At 48.1% G+C, this 20,649-nt stretch overlaps 1 protein-coding gene across 1 annotated transcript; it reads right to left on the reverse strand.

Moving 5' to 3' along the window:
- Window positions 1-8,595: 8,595 nt before the first annotated feature.
- Window positions 8,596-17,759, reverse strand: LOC128154830 (zinc finger CCCH domain-containing protein 11A-like). The gene is made up of 16 exons (XM_052815964.1): window positions 17,706-17,759; window positions 17,392-17,511; window positions 16,641-16,764; window positions 15,974-16,192; window positions 15,557-15,673; window positions 14,948-15,028; window positions 14,348-14,458; window positions 13,716-13,778; window positions 13,355-13,454; window positions 13,065-13,150; window positions 12,035-12,535; window positions 11,440-11,513; window positions 10,411-10,723; window positions 9,927-10,093; window positions 9,457-9,524; window positions 8,596-8,902 (listed from the first exon to the last, which is right to left on the reverse strand). The coding sequence occupies exons 1-16, from the start codon at window positions 17,757-17,759 to the stop codon at window positions 8,638-8,640; spliced, it is 2,463 nt and encodes an 820-aa protein (XP_052671924.1). The 3' UTR covers window positions 8,596-8,637.
- Window positions 17,760-20,649: the final 2,890 nt, after the last annotated feature.

The following is a 20,649-nucleotide window of genomic DNA, read 5'->3' on the forward strand; positions in this document are numbered from 1 at the left end:
AATCGACACTCTGAGAACGAGCTCAGGTCCTAAGGGTTCGCTCTCAACAGGGACTTCCTCCAGTCCTGGCAAGAGCTGGCTTCGCTCTTTCTTGGACTGAAAGTCAATGCTTGATCAGTCAAATCTTCTTTTTCAAAGTAACCCTAAAGAAAGGTATCAGTAGGTGAAAAAAAAGAAACAGTCCTACTCCCTGGCCTAACCTTCCAGCTTGCTGACCTGCCTTTATCCTGTACCAAAGACCAAGAAGGGAACAAAACTTTGTTTTGCACCCCAACAAACGCACGAGGGGAGTATTATTGCACCTACCTGTGGGTACTTGTGGGTTATAAAGCACAAAGTATTCCACTTGGGCAGTCTCTCTTGCTGCTCTACTTTGTGCCTTTAATCGCTTACAAAAGTATTAAAGATGCTTAACGCCCCCCCTGTTTATTACGACAGTCAGATCACAAGGAAGGCAGAGCACCAGGAACTACGTGTTCTCATCCCCCCTGTCAATCTGTCAGCCTTACCCCAGCTGCAAACAGCTGATGATGATTTACCTGCTTGTTACCGCACTCCACTAGGCTGACAGCGCCCTAGGTGTCACAAGTTACATAGACAATGCTGCGTTATGATGCGTATGCAAACCACCCATCGGGTCGTCTGAAGCACAGAACAAGCTCTTGCTAACACATCTCATCTCTGGATGAGAATCTGAAGCCGAGTTGTCCAAAGCTGAAGCAGAAGAGTCAGAATTTCCACTCTTTACATTTGTTTTAGTCAACTCTACCTGTTAAATACTGTCTAAACATGGACTGGGGGCATGTTCCGAGACTGGCGGTTACAGCACTCAAGACCCTCTCAGAGCAACAACCGCAAGGTTGCCAGCCAAGAAAGCAAAGCTTAAAGCAGATGATTGTCTCAGCTTCCTCTGCCCCTGAGTCGGGGTCACCTTTCCTCGTGATCCGAGAGTCACAGCCCTCACTTACCGCAGCCATGGGGCACAGCTGCCCCTTGCTGGCTGGAGCAACTCTATTTGAAGATGTGCCACTTCGGGGACCTGAATTAGGACATCCTTCCTTAAAATGAGAGGCAAATCAGTCTGTTCCTGAAAGGGCTGATTGGCCTGGTGTTTCTCTAACTGTCAAAGAATAACCCTCATCTGAAGCACTCATCAGGTCACACACTGCTTCACTACAGATCTCTCTTTAGCTTGACACATCAAGTTTGTCTCTGCAGGAGAAGGAATTCTTCAAAGCAACCTTTACAGCAGCAATCTAGTAAAGTGGCCAAGACAAAGCGTTCAGACCCGAGCGCACCACTCCGGAGGAAATCAGTTTCAACCCTAAAATATTTCACCCATCTCCCAGTCCAAAAGCGACAGCGACACCTTTCATCTCAAAGTCTTTCCACACGTTCTGCAAAGCTGGATGGACGTGACCGATGGCAGCGCTTGACTAAGAACTGCAGCTCCCCACTGGCCTCCACCTGCAGGCCAACAACCTTGCACCCATCAGACATCTGGCACCACTGGAATCAGCTGAGAAGAGACCCACTCTCCCTCCCCGGGGGATGCTGCTCCACCTTCTGCTTGTTTAAAGTCACTTTAACCTAAAAGGTAGAGAGAGGTTCGCTGAGCAGCCGTTTCCTGCTTCAAGTGATCCTGTACAAGATCGTTTGGATGCTGGAGTCCCTGAAGAACTAGCAGAATGAGCAAGAAAATCACTTAAGTACCTGCTGACCTGCTCTCAGTGCCCCTGTGCTCCAAGTCCGGAATCATTAATTTCAAAATATACACGAAACACGGCAGCTGGCACCTAGCACTGTGCGCACAATGCTGGCAGTGCTGTTGGAAGCTGGAAAGTCGGGGGCAGGGGATTAAGGGAAAGCCACACATCAGTTTGGTAACTTGGTTCTTGTAGGGCACTTCCTACTGCAGAAGTTTTAGCACAGCCAGTGGGAGGGAGCTGCCTGTTTTCCACAAGGGGACTTCTGCCGGCGCAGTCTGTGTATCAAAAGATATCTTTGGGCCAGCACTGTCAAGTAGTCTGTGGGTGGTTCAGGGTCCGGGTATCAACAGTTCAATCCATACTTCTGTGTTGTGCTTTCTCCAAAGCCGTGACAAATTTTCCTTTTACACTGTTGTACAGTCACGTTATAGATGGGAACTGACTCTCTTAGTGCCACAACCTGTATGAGCTTGTAATATGCTGGCATTGAAAAAAAAGTGTCTTCAGTAATCAATTTTATAATAGCTCTGTTGACCTGTTATTTAAGTGCATTCTCCTATCCGAGCTCCTTCACAGCAGTATGTAGTTGACAGTCTGAATCCCATGCTTAAGACTCATGTCCTTTCTCCTACCAAGCACCTGCTCAGTAGGCAAAGATGGACCGGGAACACCCAAGCCTGGAGATGTTCAACCACAACTGGCTCTAAGCCTATACGTTGAAAAGAAATAGCTCAATACGTCACCTTGACGAGGCAAAAATTCACGTGGAACCATAGAAAAATCTAGAAGTGCTTCCTCAGCTTCAGGTTACCAACAGCACCATCACATTTAGGCCCTGGCCCAGCGTGCAGGGCATGTGGTCTGCAAGCGTTGCTGCAACATGGAAGTGCCAAAGCAAGTCCCTGCTCTGCCCTGCCCAACACGCTTTTTAAACATTGCAAGGAGCCTGCCAGGTATACTGAGGGTCAACTGAGAAGTTCCAGACAACAGATGTGTTTCTATTGATTTCTGGCTTTGGACAGTATCGCTTGCACGAAGAAAACTCCCTCTACCTTCTCCAGATGCTCCAGAATCCACTACTGCTGCAGCTGCAACGACCCACGTCTATGGCAAATCTCTTTGACAGCTCTTGTTTACCCAGGCACAGTTGCAGTTCACTCCTCCTCTTCTTCCAGCTGAAAAACCAGCCCGCTGGCTCTGCCACACTGTCACTGCCCACGTGAGAGCTGGGAACATACGTCAAACCACCACTGTTAAAACCCCTGTCCGGGGAGACGGCTGACACAGACACGTTACAGGCACATTCACCCTCCCCTACAGCACTTACAGACTCAGTGTCCCCACATGAGTACCTGGCTTGCCACAGCTCATTTTTTTTTGTTTGTTTATTCTGGATATGGCACACCAGGCAAACCATAGATCCAAAGTTCCACACGATGCAACTCTTTGCTCTTCTTCCAGGCAACAGTACTTGCTTCAACATACTGCATTCAGTAACGAAGCTCTCTCCATCTTGCTCAGTGCCAACAGGCATGACTGCAACACACGCAGATGTAGCACTACCTGCACATCCCAAATCCTCAACAAATTTTTAGATAGCACCAATTTTTAACATAGTGGCTTTCCCTTAACACATAACCCCTTCTTTCTCGTATTTTTAGCGGGCGGCTCTCCTCTATCGCTCTCTCTGTCCACCAGCTTTTCCTCCTCCGTGTCCAAATGCGCATCGGGAATCAATTCCAAACTAAGGGGACTACTAGAGCTGCTGCATTTACTGTTGGGCGAGACAGGCATACTTAAATAAGACACACTCATTCTTTTTCTATTTCGGAAATCAATGCTGGGGCCTGGCAGCAATTTACTACGACGATTCAGCTTCCTCACTGAAGCATTTTAGTAAGTCTCACAAAGAGACCATTTGCAGCCATTTAGAAGGGTGCCATTTTAGATGAGAAGCGACAGAACAAGGAAGTTTTCTCTAGACTACCTTTCCCCCTGAAACACCCAGCCACCCAGAAACAAATTCAGCCTATCTGTTCAGCGTGATCAGTTGAATCACTGATGACTCCTGAGCTCGCTGTTTCAACAGCACTCTGTCCCCACCAAGAGACCAAACATGTCACTTAGCACAGGCTGCTGTTTATCCTCACCAGCAGGTGGTAAATATTAAATACCGCCACACAGGTGGCTCCCTGCTTCAACTCAGAGATGACACAGCAAGTGTCAGAATTGTTCAGGGCCACCTGCCTTAGACGTAGCTGGGAGGAGTTCGACTGGACCCCTCCAGCCAGCCGGGCTGCAGAAAACGTGCAGCGCAGTCCATCCGTTGTTCCCCACGTTTGAAAGACAAAGACTCGCCTCAGGCAGAGGCAGATTCTTTCTCCTTCACGTTCAACAAAACCACCAGCTCAGGAAACAGCAGGAACCGAGACCTAGCCAGTATCTGCTCACTGTACTCCAAACTCAACACTCTTCACACCTTTTGTGCTTTAAAGCCTTGCTACGGGGAAGGCTCACGCAGCCAGGATTCAGGCATCGCTCGGGTTACACAGACACACTGACATACCCAGCTCTTTCCTTGGTTTTGCTTTGGAGTGAATTTCCTCTGCGTCGTCCGGCACCAAGTTCATATATTCATCAAAGCCCTAAAAATCAGCAACAAAAGCCGTCGGTGAGCTACGTCCCCTGCGCTAAACTTCAGCAACAACGACACAAACTATCGTGAGCTGTGCTGACGTGGGCTGGACAATTAAGACTATTAATTGGAGAGGCACGAGGTCTTGCCACCCCCCATGCTAGTTTTTCCTGACAGGAAGAAACAGTTTTATCAATTTGAAGAACAACCAACAAAAACCCCAAGCCAAAGACATCCTGATACTCACAATGATGCAGCCTTCTAGCCCCATGTTCACTTGCTCAGAAAGCCACACCTGGATCCTGGACCTCTGCAAAATGATGGAGGGGGAGAGCACAACAGGAACATAAACACTCCACACAATTTTGTTCTCTCCTGTGCATTAACAACTCCTTGCTGCCGATAGCTTCGTAACACTCGAGGCAGTAACTCTCACGCGTGGTTTCGGTTACATCCTCGGTCATTTTTAAGGTGGTAGACTATTTTGGAAATACTCTCTGCCTTCACTGGCGGACACGCAACAGCACAGGCTTTAAAGACTGTCACGGAAAACATCCCTGCACACCCGACTGCAAGAGCAAACGCCTCTTACAAAGGTAACCCCTTAAGGTGAGGAGGAAAAACGCCCAACTCGGAACTAGCTGGTCTTCTCACGGATCGCAACGACGGCAAGTTCTTCAGTTCAACAGGAACCGGCTCCAAAAACCCCATCCTGAACTCGGAAAGACCCCTCCGGCGTGCCGCCCCGCTCCCCACACGGCTCTAAGGGCCCTGCGCAAGAAGCACCGGGACGTTCCTCTCACACGGGGCCGAAGCCGCGGCAGCCCGGCGGTACTCACGTTCTGCAGGTAGCGGAAGATGAGGATCTGGAGCGGAGCGTTAAGGACGCAGCACGGCAACGAGTCCTCGGCGACACGGCAACGAGTCCTCGGCGACACGGCAACGAGTCCTCGGCGACACGGCAACGAGTCCTCGGCGACACGGCCCTTCGGCGCCTCCCGGGCCCACACAGCAGCTCCTGCCCGCCTAGCCCAGCCCCCCGCCCCCGCCAGACCGCCCCCCCCCCCGCCACACGAAGGATACGATGGGCTGCACCATCACCTTCTGCACCTTCTGGCCCTGCCCGCGGTACGCCATGGCTATGGCTATGGCTGCTGCTGCTGCCGCTGCTGCTGCTGCTGCTGCTCCCGCCCGGCACACGCTCCCGCCGCCGCCACCGCCACCGGAAGCCGCGAAGCAGGGCGGGAGCGCGCAAGGAGCCCTGGGATGCTGGCGGACCAGGCCGCTCGAGGCGGCTGGGAGGACCGGCGTCTCTACTGCTCCGCGTCGGCGTGGCGAGCAGCGGGGAGCCCCCCCGGGACCCTCTGTGCCCCCCCCGGGACCCTCTGTGCCCCCCCGGGACCCTCTGTGCCCCCCCCGGGACCCTCTGTGCCCCCCCCCCTCCCCACAGACAGACCACGCACCCGCACCTTTCCTGCGCCAGGGTTCGGTAAAAACGCTGTTAACTGCTGTCATGGGCAACGGCTCAGCTACCGGTGAAGGCGGAGGAGCCCAGGCTACGTTTAATACAGGACCTTCGGGAGAATACGAGTATAACGCATATACACGAACATCCCCCTGAGCTGGAAGGCAAGGATGAAGAGCAGAACATACCCCCCTTCATCCAGGAGGAAATAGTTATGTTACATTTTAAAAGAAATCAAATCTGATTACAGCTAAAATCTTAGGAATATAAAGTTCTAGTGTGTGACTACAGTAGATAAAGAACTTAAAGAATGTGTAGTACTGTACTTTTAGCTGACTATCGTTGGCTTATATTTTCTTTTAAGAAGCCAAGAAGATTTGGTTCTTGGAAACTCCCTACCTTTCCCATCTTGATAACTGAAAGACCAATCATTGAAAAAGTTAGATTTCAAAAGAGAACATAGTATACATTTTTATGCAAACTAATATAGATAGTGATGAGAATCATACCGCGCAGAATCAGCTAAAAGAGGTCAAGAAGCGGACAAGTGAGGAAGACTATGAAAGACCAGCAGAGGGCTTCTGAAGACCACCAGAGACCGTTGCTGCGCCTGCGTGAAGAGACATATACATATGCTAATGATTTACTGGAAAGTTGATGATTATGTATAACATTTCCCAGAAACTTAATGAATATGTGTAACAGGTGTGTATTTAACTGTATCGTTAAGACAAGACAGGTGCACAGGATAGGCGGAGCGATCCCCCGTGTGCCCAGCGCTGCAATAAAGGAGTGCCTGCTTCTTAACTTCTCATTGCTGTTAAGGAGTTTTATTCCGGATTTCGGCAACAGTTAGGGACCTACTACGCCATCTGGACACTCACAAGTCTATGGGACCAGATGGGATGCATCCAAGACACTGAGGGAACTGGCGGAGGTCCTTGCCGAGCCTCTCTCCATCATCTGTCGGCGATCCTGGTCAACAGGGGAGGTCCCAGGGGACTGGAGGTTTGCCAATGTGACACCCATTCACAAGAAGGGTCGGAGGCAGGATCCGGGGAACTACGGGCCTGTCAGCCTGACCTCGGTACCAGGGAAGATTATGGAACGGTTTGTCTTGAGAGCGCTCACGTGGCAAGTCCGGGACAAGCAGGGGATCGGGCCCGGTCAGCATGGCTTTACAAAAGGCAGGTCCTGCTTGACCAACCTGATCTCCTTCTATGACCAGGTGACCCGCCTAGTGGATGAGGGAAAGGCTGTGGATGTTATCTTCCTTGACTTCAGCAAGGCCTTTCACACTGTCTCTCATGGCATACTCCTTGAGAAGCTGGCGTCTCGTGGCTTGGACAAGCGTGCTCTTCGCTGGCTGAGAAACTGGCCGGACGGACGAGCCCAGAGGGTCGTGGTGAATGGGGTGAAATCCAGTTGGCGGCGGGTCACAAGTGGTGTTCCCCAGGGCTCGGTGTTGGGGCCAGTTCTGTTTAATATCTTCATCGATGATTTGGATGAGGGGATTGAGCGCACCCTCAGCAAGTTTGCAGATGACGCCAAGTTGGGAGGCAGGGTCGATCTGCTTGAGGGTAGGGAGGCTCTACAGAGAGATCTGGACAGGCTGGATCGATGGGCCGAGGCCAATCGTATGAAGTTCAACGAGGCCGAGGGCCGGGTCCTGCGCTTCGGTCACGGTGACCCCGTGCGGCGCTACAGGCTTGGGGAAGAGCAGCTGGAAAGCTGCCCGGCAGAGAAGGACCTGGGGGTGCTGGTTGACAGCCGTCTGGATATGAGCCGGCAGTGTGCCCAGGTGGCCAAGAAGGCCAACGGCATCCTGGCCTGTATCAGAAAGAGTGTGGCCAGCAGGAGCAGGGATGTGATTGTTCCCCTGTACTTGGCACTGGTGAGGCCGCAGCTCGAGTCCTGCGTTCAGTTTTGGGCCCCTAACCACAGGAAAGACATTGAGGTGCTGGAGCGTGTCCAGAGAAGGGCAACCGAGTTAACTGCTGTCATAGGGAACGGCTAGGCTACGGCTGAAGGCAGAGGAGGCCAGGCTACATTTAATACAGGACCTTCGGGAGAATACGAATATAAGAGGGAAGAATAAAATATTTACAGAAACCATGGCGTACACCAAACCCCGTCTCCACGGGCAGAGCCTAGGCCGGGGACAGCGAAGGCTGACGACAGAGCAGTAGGAGGGAAGCAGCGAGGGGGAAGCCTTCCTCGCCGGGCTCTCGCACGCTCTTCCTCTCTCCCGAAGTCTGCGCAGAAGTCTCAGCGGGAGAAAGTCCTGCAGCAGGATAAAGCGTCGGCAGCTTGGGGCTGGGTGACCCTTCTGGAGCCGGAACAGCAGTTTGCTCAGTTGTGGTTTCAGACCTTTCCTCTAGGAACTAAGACAGCACAGTGGATTATCAAAGCACGCAAGTGTTTTCTCCCAGAGAGAAAGTATTGACAAGCAACTCCGACAACCGATTTTTCCTCTGCCAGCAGCAAATGCCTGAGGGCCCCCGCAGCTTCACAAATCCTCGTAGGAAGAGAAGAGACTCAAGTTCTTCAAAAATTTAAGAAAATCATTCAAAAGGTAGCTGCTAGGGAAAACGATCCCTGGTGGCAGGGTACACAATAGACCCCAGTCTCAGCTGTCTTCTGCAGGGTCACAAATTCAGACCGCACCTCTGACCTGCAGGGAAGTTCAGGACAACTGAGTGCAGATACTGCCAATTTCTACCAGTTCACCTGTGCTTTAAGACTCATTGCAAAACCTCAGCTCGAAAAAGAATCACCTCTGGGTATCCAACAAAATAATCAGTTGCAATTTATTTATTTCTTTATTTTCAGCCGTCAATCAGTTCACCAATTTCCATGAAGAAGTCATCCTCCTCATTCTCTGGGTCCACATCAACTTCGTCTTCCTGTTTGCCTCCTGAGATTTCCCAAAGAAACTTCTCAAAGTCGTCTTCTACAGAGAAGGGGGCTTCCCAGGCCCCTGAGAAGCTCAACCGGCGTTTCTTTACTGCTACTTGTGAAGAAGGTGAAGTTGAGCTTGTGACCTCTGACTGTGCCACAGAGTCTGCCTGGCTTCCAAGATGCAGTACAGGACTTGGAAGAACAAGAAAGAGAGCAAATCAGTGTATGACATTCCTTAAGCAGAGACATGTTTTCTGCAAACCAGCTCTTAAAACGGTAGTTAATCCCTCCTACACCTCAGCCTTACACAGGGATTGTTATTCAATTAACCTGGGGCTACTTTTAGAGTCCAATGTATCAGCAGGTACATTTTGCAGTTTGGGGATTTATCCGCGAAGACACAGCATCTGGGGTCTGGCAAAGAAGGTTCCATTTTGTAGCCAGAGGTACTTGGCCACCTTTACTAATTTGACTGCAAAAAGGTTACCAAGTCAACCTCTGCAGGCGTTCAGAAAACCCAAGAAGCCATTGAAAAGCTGTACCAACTTGCAGCATTTTCAGACAAGAATCTGAATAAGCAGTCCAGCCAGCTACTAGAAGCTTATTCTTTCAGACAAATTTTTCCTCTGCTGGATTTTGGCATGAATTATCTCAAAACCCTAATGTTTCCACGTGTGAAAAAAACAAAACTCAGTTTCACGTGAAAGGCACACTGATCAAGAAAAAGAACAAGTTGTGGTTGTTACCTGGCTTGGGGTTCTTCTCTCCCACGTACGGAGAGGAGGCTGTCCTCTGGCAAAGCCGGAACAATGGCCTAGGAAGAAGCAAGGTGGTTTTTATGATACACAGGTCAAAGACTGCTTTGCAGATTCTTCCTCCACTGCTTCTCCTCTGGCATTGCTGAGCCCTAACCAAAATACAGAACCAGGGCACACCTGAAGAAAAGTTAGTATTCCCTTAAAGTTTACTAACGACCTTGGGTCTTCCTAAAGAACACGGCATTAATGGACGTAGCAGAGCGTTATGTAAACACTGCCATTCACCTCGTAAAAAGCAGAAAGGTACTACAAGCGTCCTGTCGACCACTTCTGGATTTAAAAGGGAACAGAGAGCCGGAGAACATTTCAGTCTTCCACCTGTTCTCCAAGAGGAGCGTACAACTTGGGCATCAATTTTACTAGGGACCCACTACTGCCTCAGTCGCTGTCCTTACCACAGCTGCTTTTTTAGCTGAAGGCTCCTTCCCGTCGCCACCAGTGGCACTCAATGGCTTCACAGCCGCCACGGCAGAGGGATGACTCTCGGCTGCCTTACGTTTCAGTGGCTGCTTTGTGGGGAAGGTGGCTTTCCCATCCAAAGGCTTCAGGCACACCTTCCATTTGGCTAGAGTAAAAGGAAGAGAGAACTGATACCGTCATGCTCTACCTCAGGAAAAAAAAAACAAAACAACAAACAAACAGGTTCTCTTAACAGCGCCACAACCCTTCTAGTTAAATGTATTTAGCCAGCACAACTACACTGCCTTTTCCCGGATTCTCAGCACTATCTTCCACACCGTTAACTCTGTTTACCAACAAGCCATAAAAAGGAGCAAAACAATTACAAAAAGGAGCCAGAGTTACAACGTGAAAATTGTCACCCTCTGCCTTTCTTTCAAAGCATGACCTAAAGTAACTCTTTAACATACAGTCAACACTTACTTTCAGCTTTCCATTCCTGGAGTTGAGCTGCCCGTTTCCCTGGTGATACGGCAGCACCCTTTCCTGGGCTTTCAACCCCATCTCCCGGAGATTTCACCAATATCCTCTTTGGAAGCTGATAAGCTGAGCCTGAAACCACACTGGATTCAGGACTCCCTGATGCTCGACTTTTATCCTTGATTGCCTGTTCAACAGGAGATGGCACAGCAGCTGCTTCCTTCTGAAGCTTCTCTTCTTGGCGTTGCTTCAGCTGCCGCTTCTCCCACATTATCTCTTCAAGGCTCTTCACTTGAACTTTGGAATTAGTTGCACTCTGATCAGAGGGCCGGAAAGAAACAAAAGAAGAGGACTAAGAGGACAAAAATCTATGGAGATTTCAGTAAGAAAATCTGAGTAGCAATCCCTCCGACATAGCTCCATGTGGAACAGAGCATGTTAATACCATTCAGATCTGACATTTTTCCCCATAAAACGTTGCCTGTAACCTGTAACAGGATCCATGCTTTGCTATGGAAATAGTTTCAAAAGCCTACAATTCCCAACACAGCAAGCTTCTTCAATAGAGCAGAAGACTCTAGCTGTAATCTATTACATTCTTTTTCAGCAACAGGAAGTCATACAAGCTCCCCCAAGACAGCATTCCCTGGCAGACTGACTTCCTCTAATACAAACCTCTAGCCTTTTCTATTAAAGTTCTTAGCCCAGGATTTTAAGATCTCCTTCTTCCAGTCTCACAGAGAAAGTCACGGAGAAGAAAAACATTAACCTCGCAGATTTTATCTGGTGCTAATAGGGTTTCTTATTCGTTGTCAGGTATAATAAGATTAATTCAAAGCTTGGGGTTTAACACGTTGTCTGGAAATGCTATTGAAAGTGACAGGACTTGCGACATCACTGCAGCGCTTTCCAAATGCAGAAAGGTAGCAACACACTCAAACTGGGAGCATGCAGCAAGTTACAAACAAAACATAACAAAATGTATCAAAAATTGTATGAATAGATAGATGTATGTCTTCACAAAGGACTCACCTCTGCGGGTGCAGAGACAGCTTTGGGAAAAGGCTTGCTCAATTCCACTATCTTCTTTTCTTCTCTTCCAGGTGCTGCGAAACAAGCAAAAAAAAAACCAAAAACCCCACATCATTTTGTCAACAGCAGAAATAAAGAAACCTAGTTACCTCTTTAACGATATCTTTAGTGCTCTGCCAATTTTGACAAAAACTGGCCCTCACATTAAGAAGTTGATACATGCTTTGCAAACATAGATACATCAATAACTAAGTTAAACAACGCATATGCCAAAGAGGAAGGTAAGCCTGGATTCAGCCCAGGGAAGATCCCATACCACAAGCGGATGGCAGAAAAAAACAGAAGCAAGAAACTAGGCTACAAAGCTCCTCAGTGGAAGAATTTTCCAGTGGGAAATACAGAAAACCATCACGTGATTCACAGAAAATAATATGGTTGCATATTCTGGCACTTCCTTGCCTTCTGACTTCGTAGCCTTAAACTCTTCTACCCTCTACTATATGCAGAAGGAAAAAGCAAAGCAAATCCTGAGCAAACTGAATTTGCTTGACAGGGGAAGCGCTTCACCAGGGCAGGTACCAAATCACCTTATTACCTATTAGCTTTGTGATCCGTAACAACCTCCTCCCTGTCGGGGCAGGTTCAGGTTGTGCTGGTGGAGCTGGCACTTTTCCTCCACTCTGCTGCATCCGCAGAGCTTTCTCCCGCTTGATTTCTTCCAAGGTTTTAACACGCACTTCTCCTGCTGGCTTGGCTTTACCTGCCGGCTCTGCCGGGCGCACTTGGCTGAGCACAGACGGAGCAAGTATGCTCTGCTTCTTGGGTTTCCTCTCAACTTTTGTCTCGGTAGGAAACTCTTCTGGTTTTCGCTTCTCTCCTTCCAATCGCTTGTGGTTTTTTTCAGCCAGGGATCCTGAGAAAGTTTTCACACGAACTGCAGGGGAAAGTCTTGCCCCCGAGCTGGGATCTTCTGTTTTACAACGTCCTTCAGTCTGGGGTTTCCCTTGAGGTTCTCCTCGTCTCCGATGAGCTCTCTCAAGTCGAATTTCCTCCACTGTTTTCACATGGATCTCTCCTGCTGGCTTAGCAGCCTTCTCTGTCATCATCAAAAAAAGAGAAGCACCAACATTTAAGGAGAGTCCAGCAATATTTAAAGTCTCCAAAATCTGTCACAGGACTAAGGAAAACTAGGTTTGCGTGATCCCAAGAATGCATCTTAGGACAGCACCATTCTGCACGGTATTCTCCTCCTTTAAGCCACTTGTAGTTTGAAAACTAGTGCTATCCGGAGAGAGTTGCGACACAAAAAGCATTAGTCTATTTTATTTTGTTACTTTCTCAGACCGTTGTCTCTCTGTTCACATCTCAAACTCCTGCTCCTGGTAGTGCTTCTGTCCTACTTCTGCGTAAGCATACAGCAGGTTCTGACGGCTCACAGCAGTTTTCAAGCGGAAACCTTGATGAGGCACGAGTGGAAAACACCCCCCCACCCCTAGAGCCAGATCTCTGACAGTGGCTAAACAGGACAGCTTCAGCACTTGAGCAAGAGGAATCAGGCAGGTGTTTTTAAATTAACTTTTACGGTCGCATGAAAGTTCATGGAAAGACAGAAGGGGAAGGCATACTTAATAGCCAGTTCTTATCTGTCTCTGTACTGGTCTGCTCAGAGGGCAGTCCTAGCCTCTCCTTCAGAGACCTGGGGACTTGAACTACAAGAGAGAACAGAAAAAGTTAGGCAGACTGCATAAATCTCCATTTGGTGTTCGCATTTCGAAATGAGACCCATCACTTCACTGGGATTCAGAGCTACCTCGAGCCCTCAACCAACACGCAAAAAGAACCGTTAGAAGAAAGGACAAACAGCAAACCTAAACAGAAAATCTGTGCATCAAACCCAGATGTCTGCTCAGTAGCCGTACCTCTCTTTGCTGCTTTGTCAGCACTATCCAGAACCTCTGTCTTCTTCCCCAGCCTGTCAGCAAGGTTGCGCTTTAGCGGAAGGACACTTTTACCAGCTTCAGAAAGAGAGAAAACAAGCAATACTTTAAGAACGTTTCTCTGGAGGAGGATTTTAGAACAGTCAGCCACAAACTTCAATGCTTCCAGGGATCTTTGCTTATATTTGTCTTTCAGCTGCTAACCAAATTTGCCACTTCTGCCGTCAACATACATCTCTGCCAAAATGTATTTTCCTCCTGCACGCAGCAAAAATACCCTTAAATATAGTTCACGTTTAGATGAGGGCACCCGAACAACGGCTCACAAAAAGCTCTTACCGATGGAGGCTTTCCGTTTTCCCATCGTCTCGCCAAGGTTCAGTTGAATCACAGGCTCCTCCCCTAAAACAAAGAATAATCTCTTCAGTGCACACAAACCAGTAGCCAGTAAAAGCATTGTCCTTCTAGCCCACGTCCCAGCAAAAGACACTCTTCTGGTAGCCAAACCACAGAAACGAGTGACTACGAGTAGTAGTAGTGCCACACGTTTTTTGCCTTTCCAAGGAATTTGTGCAGATCCGAACACCACCACTTATACACAGACTCGTATCACGCTACTCTCCGCAAGTGCCACCGTCAGCCTCGTCAATGCTTCAGAAATTGGCTACTTGTATAATACCATCTTCTATAGGTCTTCCCTTTCATTACTCCCCGGGTTTTCCAGTTATCCCCTTATTTGCATACTGACACTTGTATTGACAAACCACTTCTGGATCTTTTATTGCAATACGACAAACTCAGCACCTACAAATGCCAAATATTTGCAATCAAACCAGGGCCTTTAAGCATAAAAGCAGGGTTTTAATTAGAAAAGGCAGCACCAGCAGGCTAACGTGTCTGAATTACCTTAATTATTACTTAACCTTTCGGTTGAGGAGCCGTGAAATGGAAACAATAGCATTGGCTATTACCTTGCTTTGTAGACAGAGTCACAGTTCTCACTACCGTCCGTACAATTTCCTTTTCTGGCACAGGAACAGCCCGAGATTGGAGCGGAGGAACAGAAACTCCTGAAGGACCTTCTGATCAGAGCAAGCAAAACATAAGGATGTTTAGGGAAAAAAATAAAACCAACAAAAAACCAACCAACCAACCAAAACAGAAGAACTATCACAAAGACCAAAGACATTAGTTATCCATTACTGTCAAACACACAATGACCACTGCATGTAAATAAGAGAAATGAGCAATTTCCCTCTGATTTGCCCTTGGAATTCCAATCTAGAATATCAGCTGTTTGAGTTTAAGAAAACAGACTGCACGCCAAAGTAGCTCAAGGCCTGCAACTAAGCATGGAAGTCTGTCACTCAAGCAGCTCTCAGCTGCATACACCTCCCAGTCTGAACCCAACAGCCCCCCAAAATTTCCTTTCTCGTGCCAAGAATTGTATTCACCAGTGCATAGCCAGCTATCCAGGTAGTATCAGAAGCTTAAAAACAAAAACAAAAAAAACAAAAGGATGAAGGTGAACAGAAGGCAGAAGGATAAGAAAGTAAGGGATATTAACTCACCACCTTGGTTTTTTGTTTTTTCCTTTAGTTTCTCCAATTTGATTTCTTCAAGTGTTTTTATTCCAAAATTTAAATTGTCCTCTGAAAACAGAAAATCGTTAATGAAGCTGAGGCCTAAAGGCACATGTTGAAGAGCACGCTTCCTCAAGCTTCTTACACCTCAGAACCCTTCCAAAGTCTTCCAAATAAACCCTCTCAACACTCCCCACAAGTAAAAAAAGCCATAGAACGGATGGGCATTTTGGTAAGCAATTGGCACCCCTCCTCCCATCCTACAGAGTAAAACCTGCACTTTTAAGCGTTTTAATCCATCTACGTGATATTCGATTCCTCTGTCATTAGACATGGCTTCCCACAGTGTTTGAAAGGACACACTTGCAGGCTTTTAAACTCCACGCTGTGGCTCTATTTTGTTTTACAGAAGTCAACAAGGAGGAGTTGACCTGTCTGACCCAAGGGACATACGACATTATTAGACAGGAACGAGCCCATGGAAATAACTAACTCCATCCAGCTACCCTATGTTCTACCGTACTTTTAGAACATAGTGCTTTGGAGTTAATCGTCAAGTTCTCCTTCCAATCCATCCTACTACAGCTGCTAGAATACCTTGCTTTGTATTAGCGCTGCATTTCCTAGTGGAAATTATCCGCGATCCACTAGGGGCTTCTGTTGCCGGTTGCTGGACAGCTGTTTTAGTTTCACCTCCTTCTTCAGAAAGCTGGTCTGAAAGTCCAAAATAAACCTATTCAGTTAGGGAGCAGGGATTATACAAGATGTTTCACGCTTATGTAGCTCGTACAATGACGTTTCAGTCCACGGTTCACATTCTGTTCGTATTCTTAACTACAAGCAACTGTTTGTAGGAGGGTTTTTTTTAAACAGCTATATTGACTTGACAAGCTCATATAAGCAAGAGCTATACCGGGGAAAAACTATTTAAGAGTCCAGACTCTCGTCCGTAGCTTTAAACGCTACACAGTTCAGGCATTCTGTCATTTATACATTCACCTCCAGTAGAAATGCCTTCAGGAAGTAAAAAGTACCCATCTTCATCATCATCTGCAGCATTGATTACAACTGGAGGATGCGTAGGACTTGGGACCTTTTCAGAGTTTTCCGCTTTCATCACCCCCCTCAGCGGCGGAGAGGGATTTGACTGGACAGAAAGTTTGTTTTGCTGCAGTGACGCCTGAGCCATTTTCACAGCATCTTCTGCAGACTCAGGGGGACTTGGAAGCGTAGCTAGAGGAAGACGAGGATCATCTCTCATTTGGCCATGTAAAACTTTCACCTCAGCCTTGCACTCACTGTCTAGATAGGGTAGATAAGGTACATAACCCACCTGGCTACTGAATTCAGAGTTTCCTATTCCCCACCCCTACGAACACACCAGGAACAACCGCTTCCCTTCACACACTAATCTCGCCACCCGACCATCCAGAAAGGATTAAATGAGGGGAAAGCAACCTGAAGTGCAAAGATCACACAAAGCACAGAGAAGCTGAGCATGAAAGAAAAAATTACATACCAGAATTACAGTCCGTTTAGCTGAGAGCCTGCGACTGCACACTTCTCCCTACACTCATCAGTGAGCAGTTACCTGATGCCTTCTACGGCATTGTACCCACTCCTAAGTAATATTCAAAATTAATTCTTTAATGCTGAAAGAAAAAGGACCCAAGAAACTCACTTTTGCTTGGCGGGAAGAAGCGTCCGTCGACATAACGTCCTTTCGTGTGACGGAACGCGCAGTTGGATTTTTGACAGCCAACTGCTTGATTCTCCCAGTGGCAAGGAATCTCACTGCGTTTTTTCTGAAGACAGAAAGAAATAAAAGCTCATGGTAACACTCGCCTGAGATTTGCTAAGAGACATAGTTACACGTCATGCCAGAGACAGGGCTATTGCAGTGCACTGCGGAAACATCATTCCAAAGGGCAGTTTATCACTGAAAGCATTTCAGGGCAGATCGACAAAGTTTGCGTAAGCTGTAACAACTACATATTATCTAGCTTTCCTGTCATTCCGTTGGAGAAGACGGGGGGCTCTCACACATCAGTTCAGGGTGGGTTAAACTAAGACAACGTGCAAAATACTGGGATTATTCAGAGGGAAAAAATGCCTTAAATTGCCTAGCTTGAATCTCTCTCAATTTACCTTTCAGAGCCTTATCTCCTTCCCATCTTCTCCCTCCCCACCCTGTGCTACCCCAAGACCTCAGAACAACGTCAGCACCTAATACAAAAATGTCTTGCTGAGATATACCTAAGAAATTGATTTTTCTTCCCCCAAATTCCTCCCACCCCCCTCCAAGTAACACAAACCAGTATCATTTTAAAGCAAGTAAAGCTATCACGTACAAGCACATTCAGTCTACCGACAGCAAGGAAAAATGCTTTCAGGGATTTAGTTTGAGAACACATCTTTAGGCAAACACTCACTTCGACTTCCATGTGTCTGAACCTGCAGGTAGTCCCGAAACAGCGACCCTCCCGCCACAGCCTGCACACTCTCTCATTGCCCAGAGCAGCCTCACAGTGGCGGAAGGAACAGCTGTCTCCCTGTAACCAAAAGGAAATCAACAAAAAGGAAATTAAAACAGTACAGCCTAAAAAATTATCCATGCTAGCAGAACTGGAAGCAGAATCTAACTGCTTATTCAGTTAACAGAAATCTGGATGTCCCCTCCCCCTCTGCCCCCTCCTCTCCTAAAAACTCAACAAGAAACCCCAAAGCAAAAGAAGCCCAAACATACCTTGTTACAGGTGGAATAGAAATAGAAGTAGCAGTCGTCTCCTTGCTTAGACATAATCGACAAAGTCTGAGAACGAGCTCAGGTCCTAAGGGTTCGCTCTCAACAGGGACTTCCTCCAGTCCTGGCAAGAGCTGGCTTCGCTCTTTCTTGGACTGAAAGTCTCCTGATGGCTTGATCAGTCAAATCTTCTTTTTCAAAGTAACCCTAAAGAAAGGTATCAGTAGGTGAAAAAGAAGAAACAGTCCTACTCCCTGGCCTAACCTTCCAGCTTGCTGACCTGCCTTTATCCTGTACCAAAGACCAAGAAGGGAACAAAACTTTGTTTTGCACCCCAACAAACGCACGAGGGGAGTATTATTGCACCTACCTGTGGGTACTTGTGGGTTATAAAGCACAAAGTATTCCACTTGGGCAGTCTCTCTTGCTGCTCTACTTTGTGCCTTTAATCGCTTACAAAAGTATTAAAGATGCTTAACGCCCCCCGTTTATTAGGATAGTCAGATCACAAGGAAGGCAGAGCACCAGGAACTACGTGTTCTCAACCCCCCTGTCAATCCGTCAGCCTTACCCCAGCTGCAAACAGCTGCTGATGATTTACCTGCTTGTTACCGCACTCCACTAGGCTGACAGCGCCCTAGGTGTCACAAGTTACATAGACAATGCTGCGTTATGATGCGTATGCAAACCACCCATTGGGTCATCTGAAGCACAGAACAAGCTCTTGCTAACACATCTCATCTCTGGATGAGAATCTGAAGCCAAGTTGTCCAAAGCTGAAGCAGAAGAGTCAGAATTTCCACTCTTTACATTTGTTTTAGTCAACTCTACCTGTTAAATACTGTCTGAACATACATACACATACCTGTTTATACACACACCAAGAGCGAGTGACGATAAAGTCAGCAAGAGTGATAGTAAAGATTAGAATGTGGGGCTATTTGCCACAGCAGACTGCATAAAAAGTCTCTCATTTTGAGGGAACCCGTAAAAACAAAAGATCTACAGAACGGTTTGATGAATATGCCTTCAAGGCTGATGCTTTAGAACACGAGTGATTTTAGGGCCAGCACACAAACAGGCATGCCTATGTACACGCGTACAGTATAAACGTATCTATACACACGAGCGTGCACAGCATATGTTGTATGATATCCCTATCGAGAGCAACTCTTAGCCCTAATCAGACACGCAGAGTTGCAATCAATTAACAGCAGGAAGACAGCAGATCGAGGATACAGCAAGCTTTGAGAGGCAGGGAAATGCTTCCTTTGCAAGTGGCGTGGCTGCACGGTACCAAGAATTTGGAATTACTTTGATTTTAGGAAAGAATTTGTTTTCTTTTTACATCAGAGCCAATGCTACAAGTTTGCCATCGTACGCTGTTCTCTAATCCATATATCCATCATCACGCATTGCAGCAAGATCACGGAAGGTTTGAAAAGATGGCTTAGGTCCAATTTGACAGCTGATGATTTTTTGGTGCCTCCAGAGCTGAAACTGATCTTCTTTAGCCACAAGCAGGTTTTTTGGATGCAAAGTCAGATACTTTGATTCTTACTGTTCTGAAGATACTAAATGCCACAAAACCTGCAGCCACACCAGATAAAGCTCAAATTCAAGCGGTTCTGACGCCTTCCATTCAGATGCTGCGCATTTCTGTGCAAGTATTTCTGACGCTTTTGGACAAAACGGCATGAAATAGTTCTTACAGCTTAATAACAAAAGGTTGGAACCTTCTACTCACACAAACACTAGCGGATTTTCCAGGATTTTCTTTTTTCCAGCAGGGAATTTTCCCAAATCTGAAATAAAGAGAGGACAAGTTGGGTTCTCATGTTAGTTTCTGGGTTTTGACTGCTTGGCAAAGGGAGTTGTTATGGGTTTGTGTGGCGGGGTTTTGGTAGCAGCGCAGGGGCTGCAGGGGTGGCTCCTGTGAGAAGCTGCTCGAAGCTCCCTCAGCTCGGAGTCGGACCCGCCTCTGGCCCAGGCCGACGCAATCAGCGACAGTGGTAGCGCCTCTGGGATAAACTATTTCAGAAGGGGAACCTGCAGCGAGCAGGGGGATTAGGAATGTGAGAGGAACAGCTCTGCAGACACCGGGGTCGGGGGGCAGGAGGGGCACCTGAGGAGGTTGATGCCCCTGCAGCCCCTGGAGGCGAACGGTGGAGCAGAGGCCCCCCAAGATGGCCGTGGCTCCATGGGAAAGCCCGCGCTGGAGCAGCGTGTGGCTGAAGACCGGCCCGCGGAAAGGACCCACGCCAGGGAAGTTCGGGAAGAACTGAAGCCCGCGGAAAGGACCCACGCCAGGGAAGTTCGGGAAGAACTGAAGCCCGCGGAAAGGACCCACGCCAGGGAAGTTTGTGAGGAACTGCAGCCCGCGGCAAGGACGAGACCTTCCTGAAGGACAGTCTCCTGTGGGAGGGACCTCGCGGTGGAGCAGGGGACGAGCGCGGAGTCCTCCTCCCCCTGAGGAGGAAGGAGCGGCAGAGACAACCTGTGAGGAACCGACCCCAGCCCCCATTCCCCGCCGCCGGGGGAGCAGGGAGAGAAACCCGGGAGTGGAGTTGAGGCGGGAAGGAGGGAGGGGTGGGGGGCAGGTGTTCGCAGGTTTGGTTTGACTTCCTAATATCCTTGGCTTCTTTGGATTTGTAGTAAACTACATTGATTTTGTTTCTTCCCCAAGCTGAGCCTGTCTTTTGCCCGTGACCATAAGGGGTGAGTGATCTCTCCCAGTCCTTACCTCGACCCACGAGCCTGCCTTATGTTTTCTGCTCATCCCACCGTGGCCCGGGGCGGCAGGGGGAGAGGAGAGTGAGCAAGCGGCTGCGTGGTGCTTTGTTACCGGCTGGGCTTAAACCACAACAGGAGTAAGACCAGTTGTTAAGTGCAAGGTTTTCTTCCCTTCTTCAGTATTGATGGGACTATTCACTTTTGACCCTTAGCA

The sequence above is a fragment of the Harpia harpyja genome, chromosome 19 (genome assembly GCF_026419915.1).
Source record: "Harpia harpyja isolate bHarHar1 chromosome 19, bHarHar1 primary haplotype, whole genome shotgun sequence".
Taxonomy (NCBI): Eukaryota; Metazoa; Chordata; class Aves; order Accipitriformes; family Accipitridae; genus Harpia; species Harpia harpyja.

Excerpts from the sequence above, each read along its gene's own strand:
- LOC128154830 (XM_052815964.1), bottom strand. The coding sequence starts at position 17,759 with ATGTCTAAGCAAGGAGACGACTGCTACTTCTATTTCTATTCCACCTGT. Across the intron at positions 17,512-17,705 it reads TCTATTCCACCTGTAACAAG|GGAGACAGCTGTTCCTTCCG; the intron begins GTATGTTTGGGC and ends TTTTGGTTACAG. Across the intron at positions 10,724-11,439 it reads CTGTCTCTGCACCCGCAGAG|AGTGCAACTAATTCCAAAGT; the intron begins GTGAGTCCTTTG and ends CCCTCTGATCAG.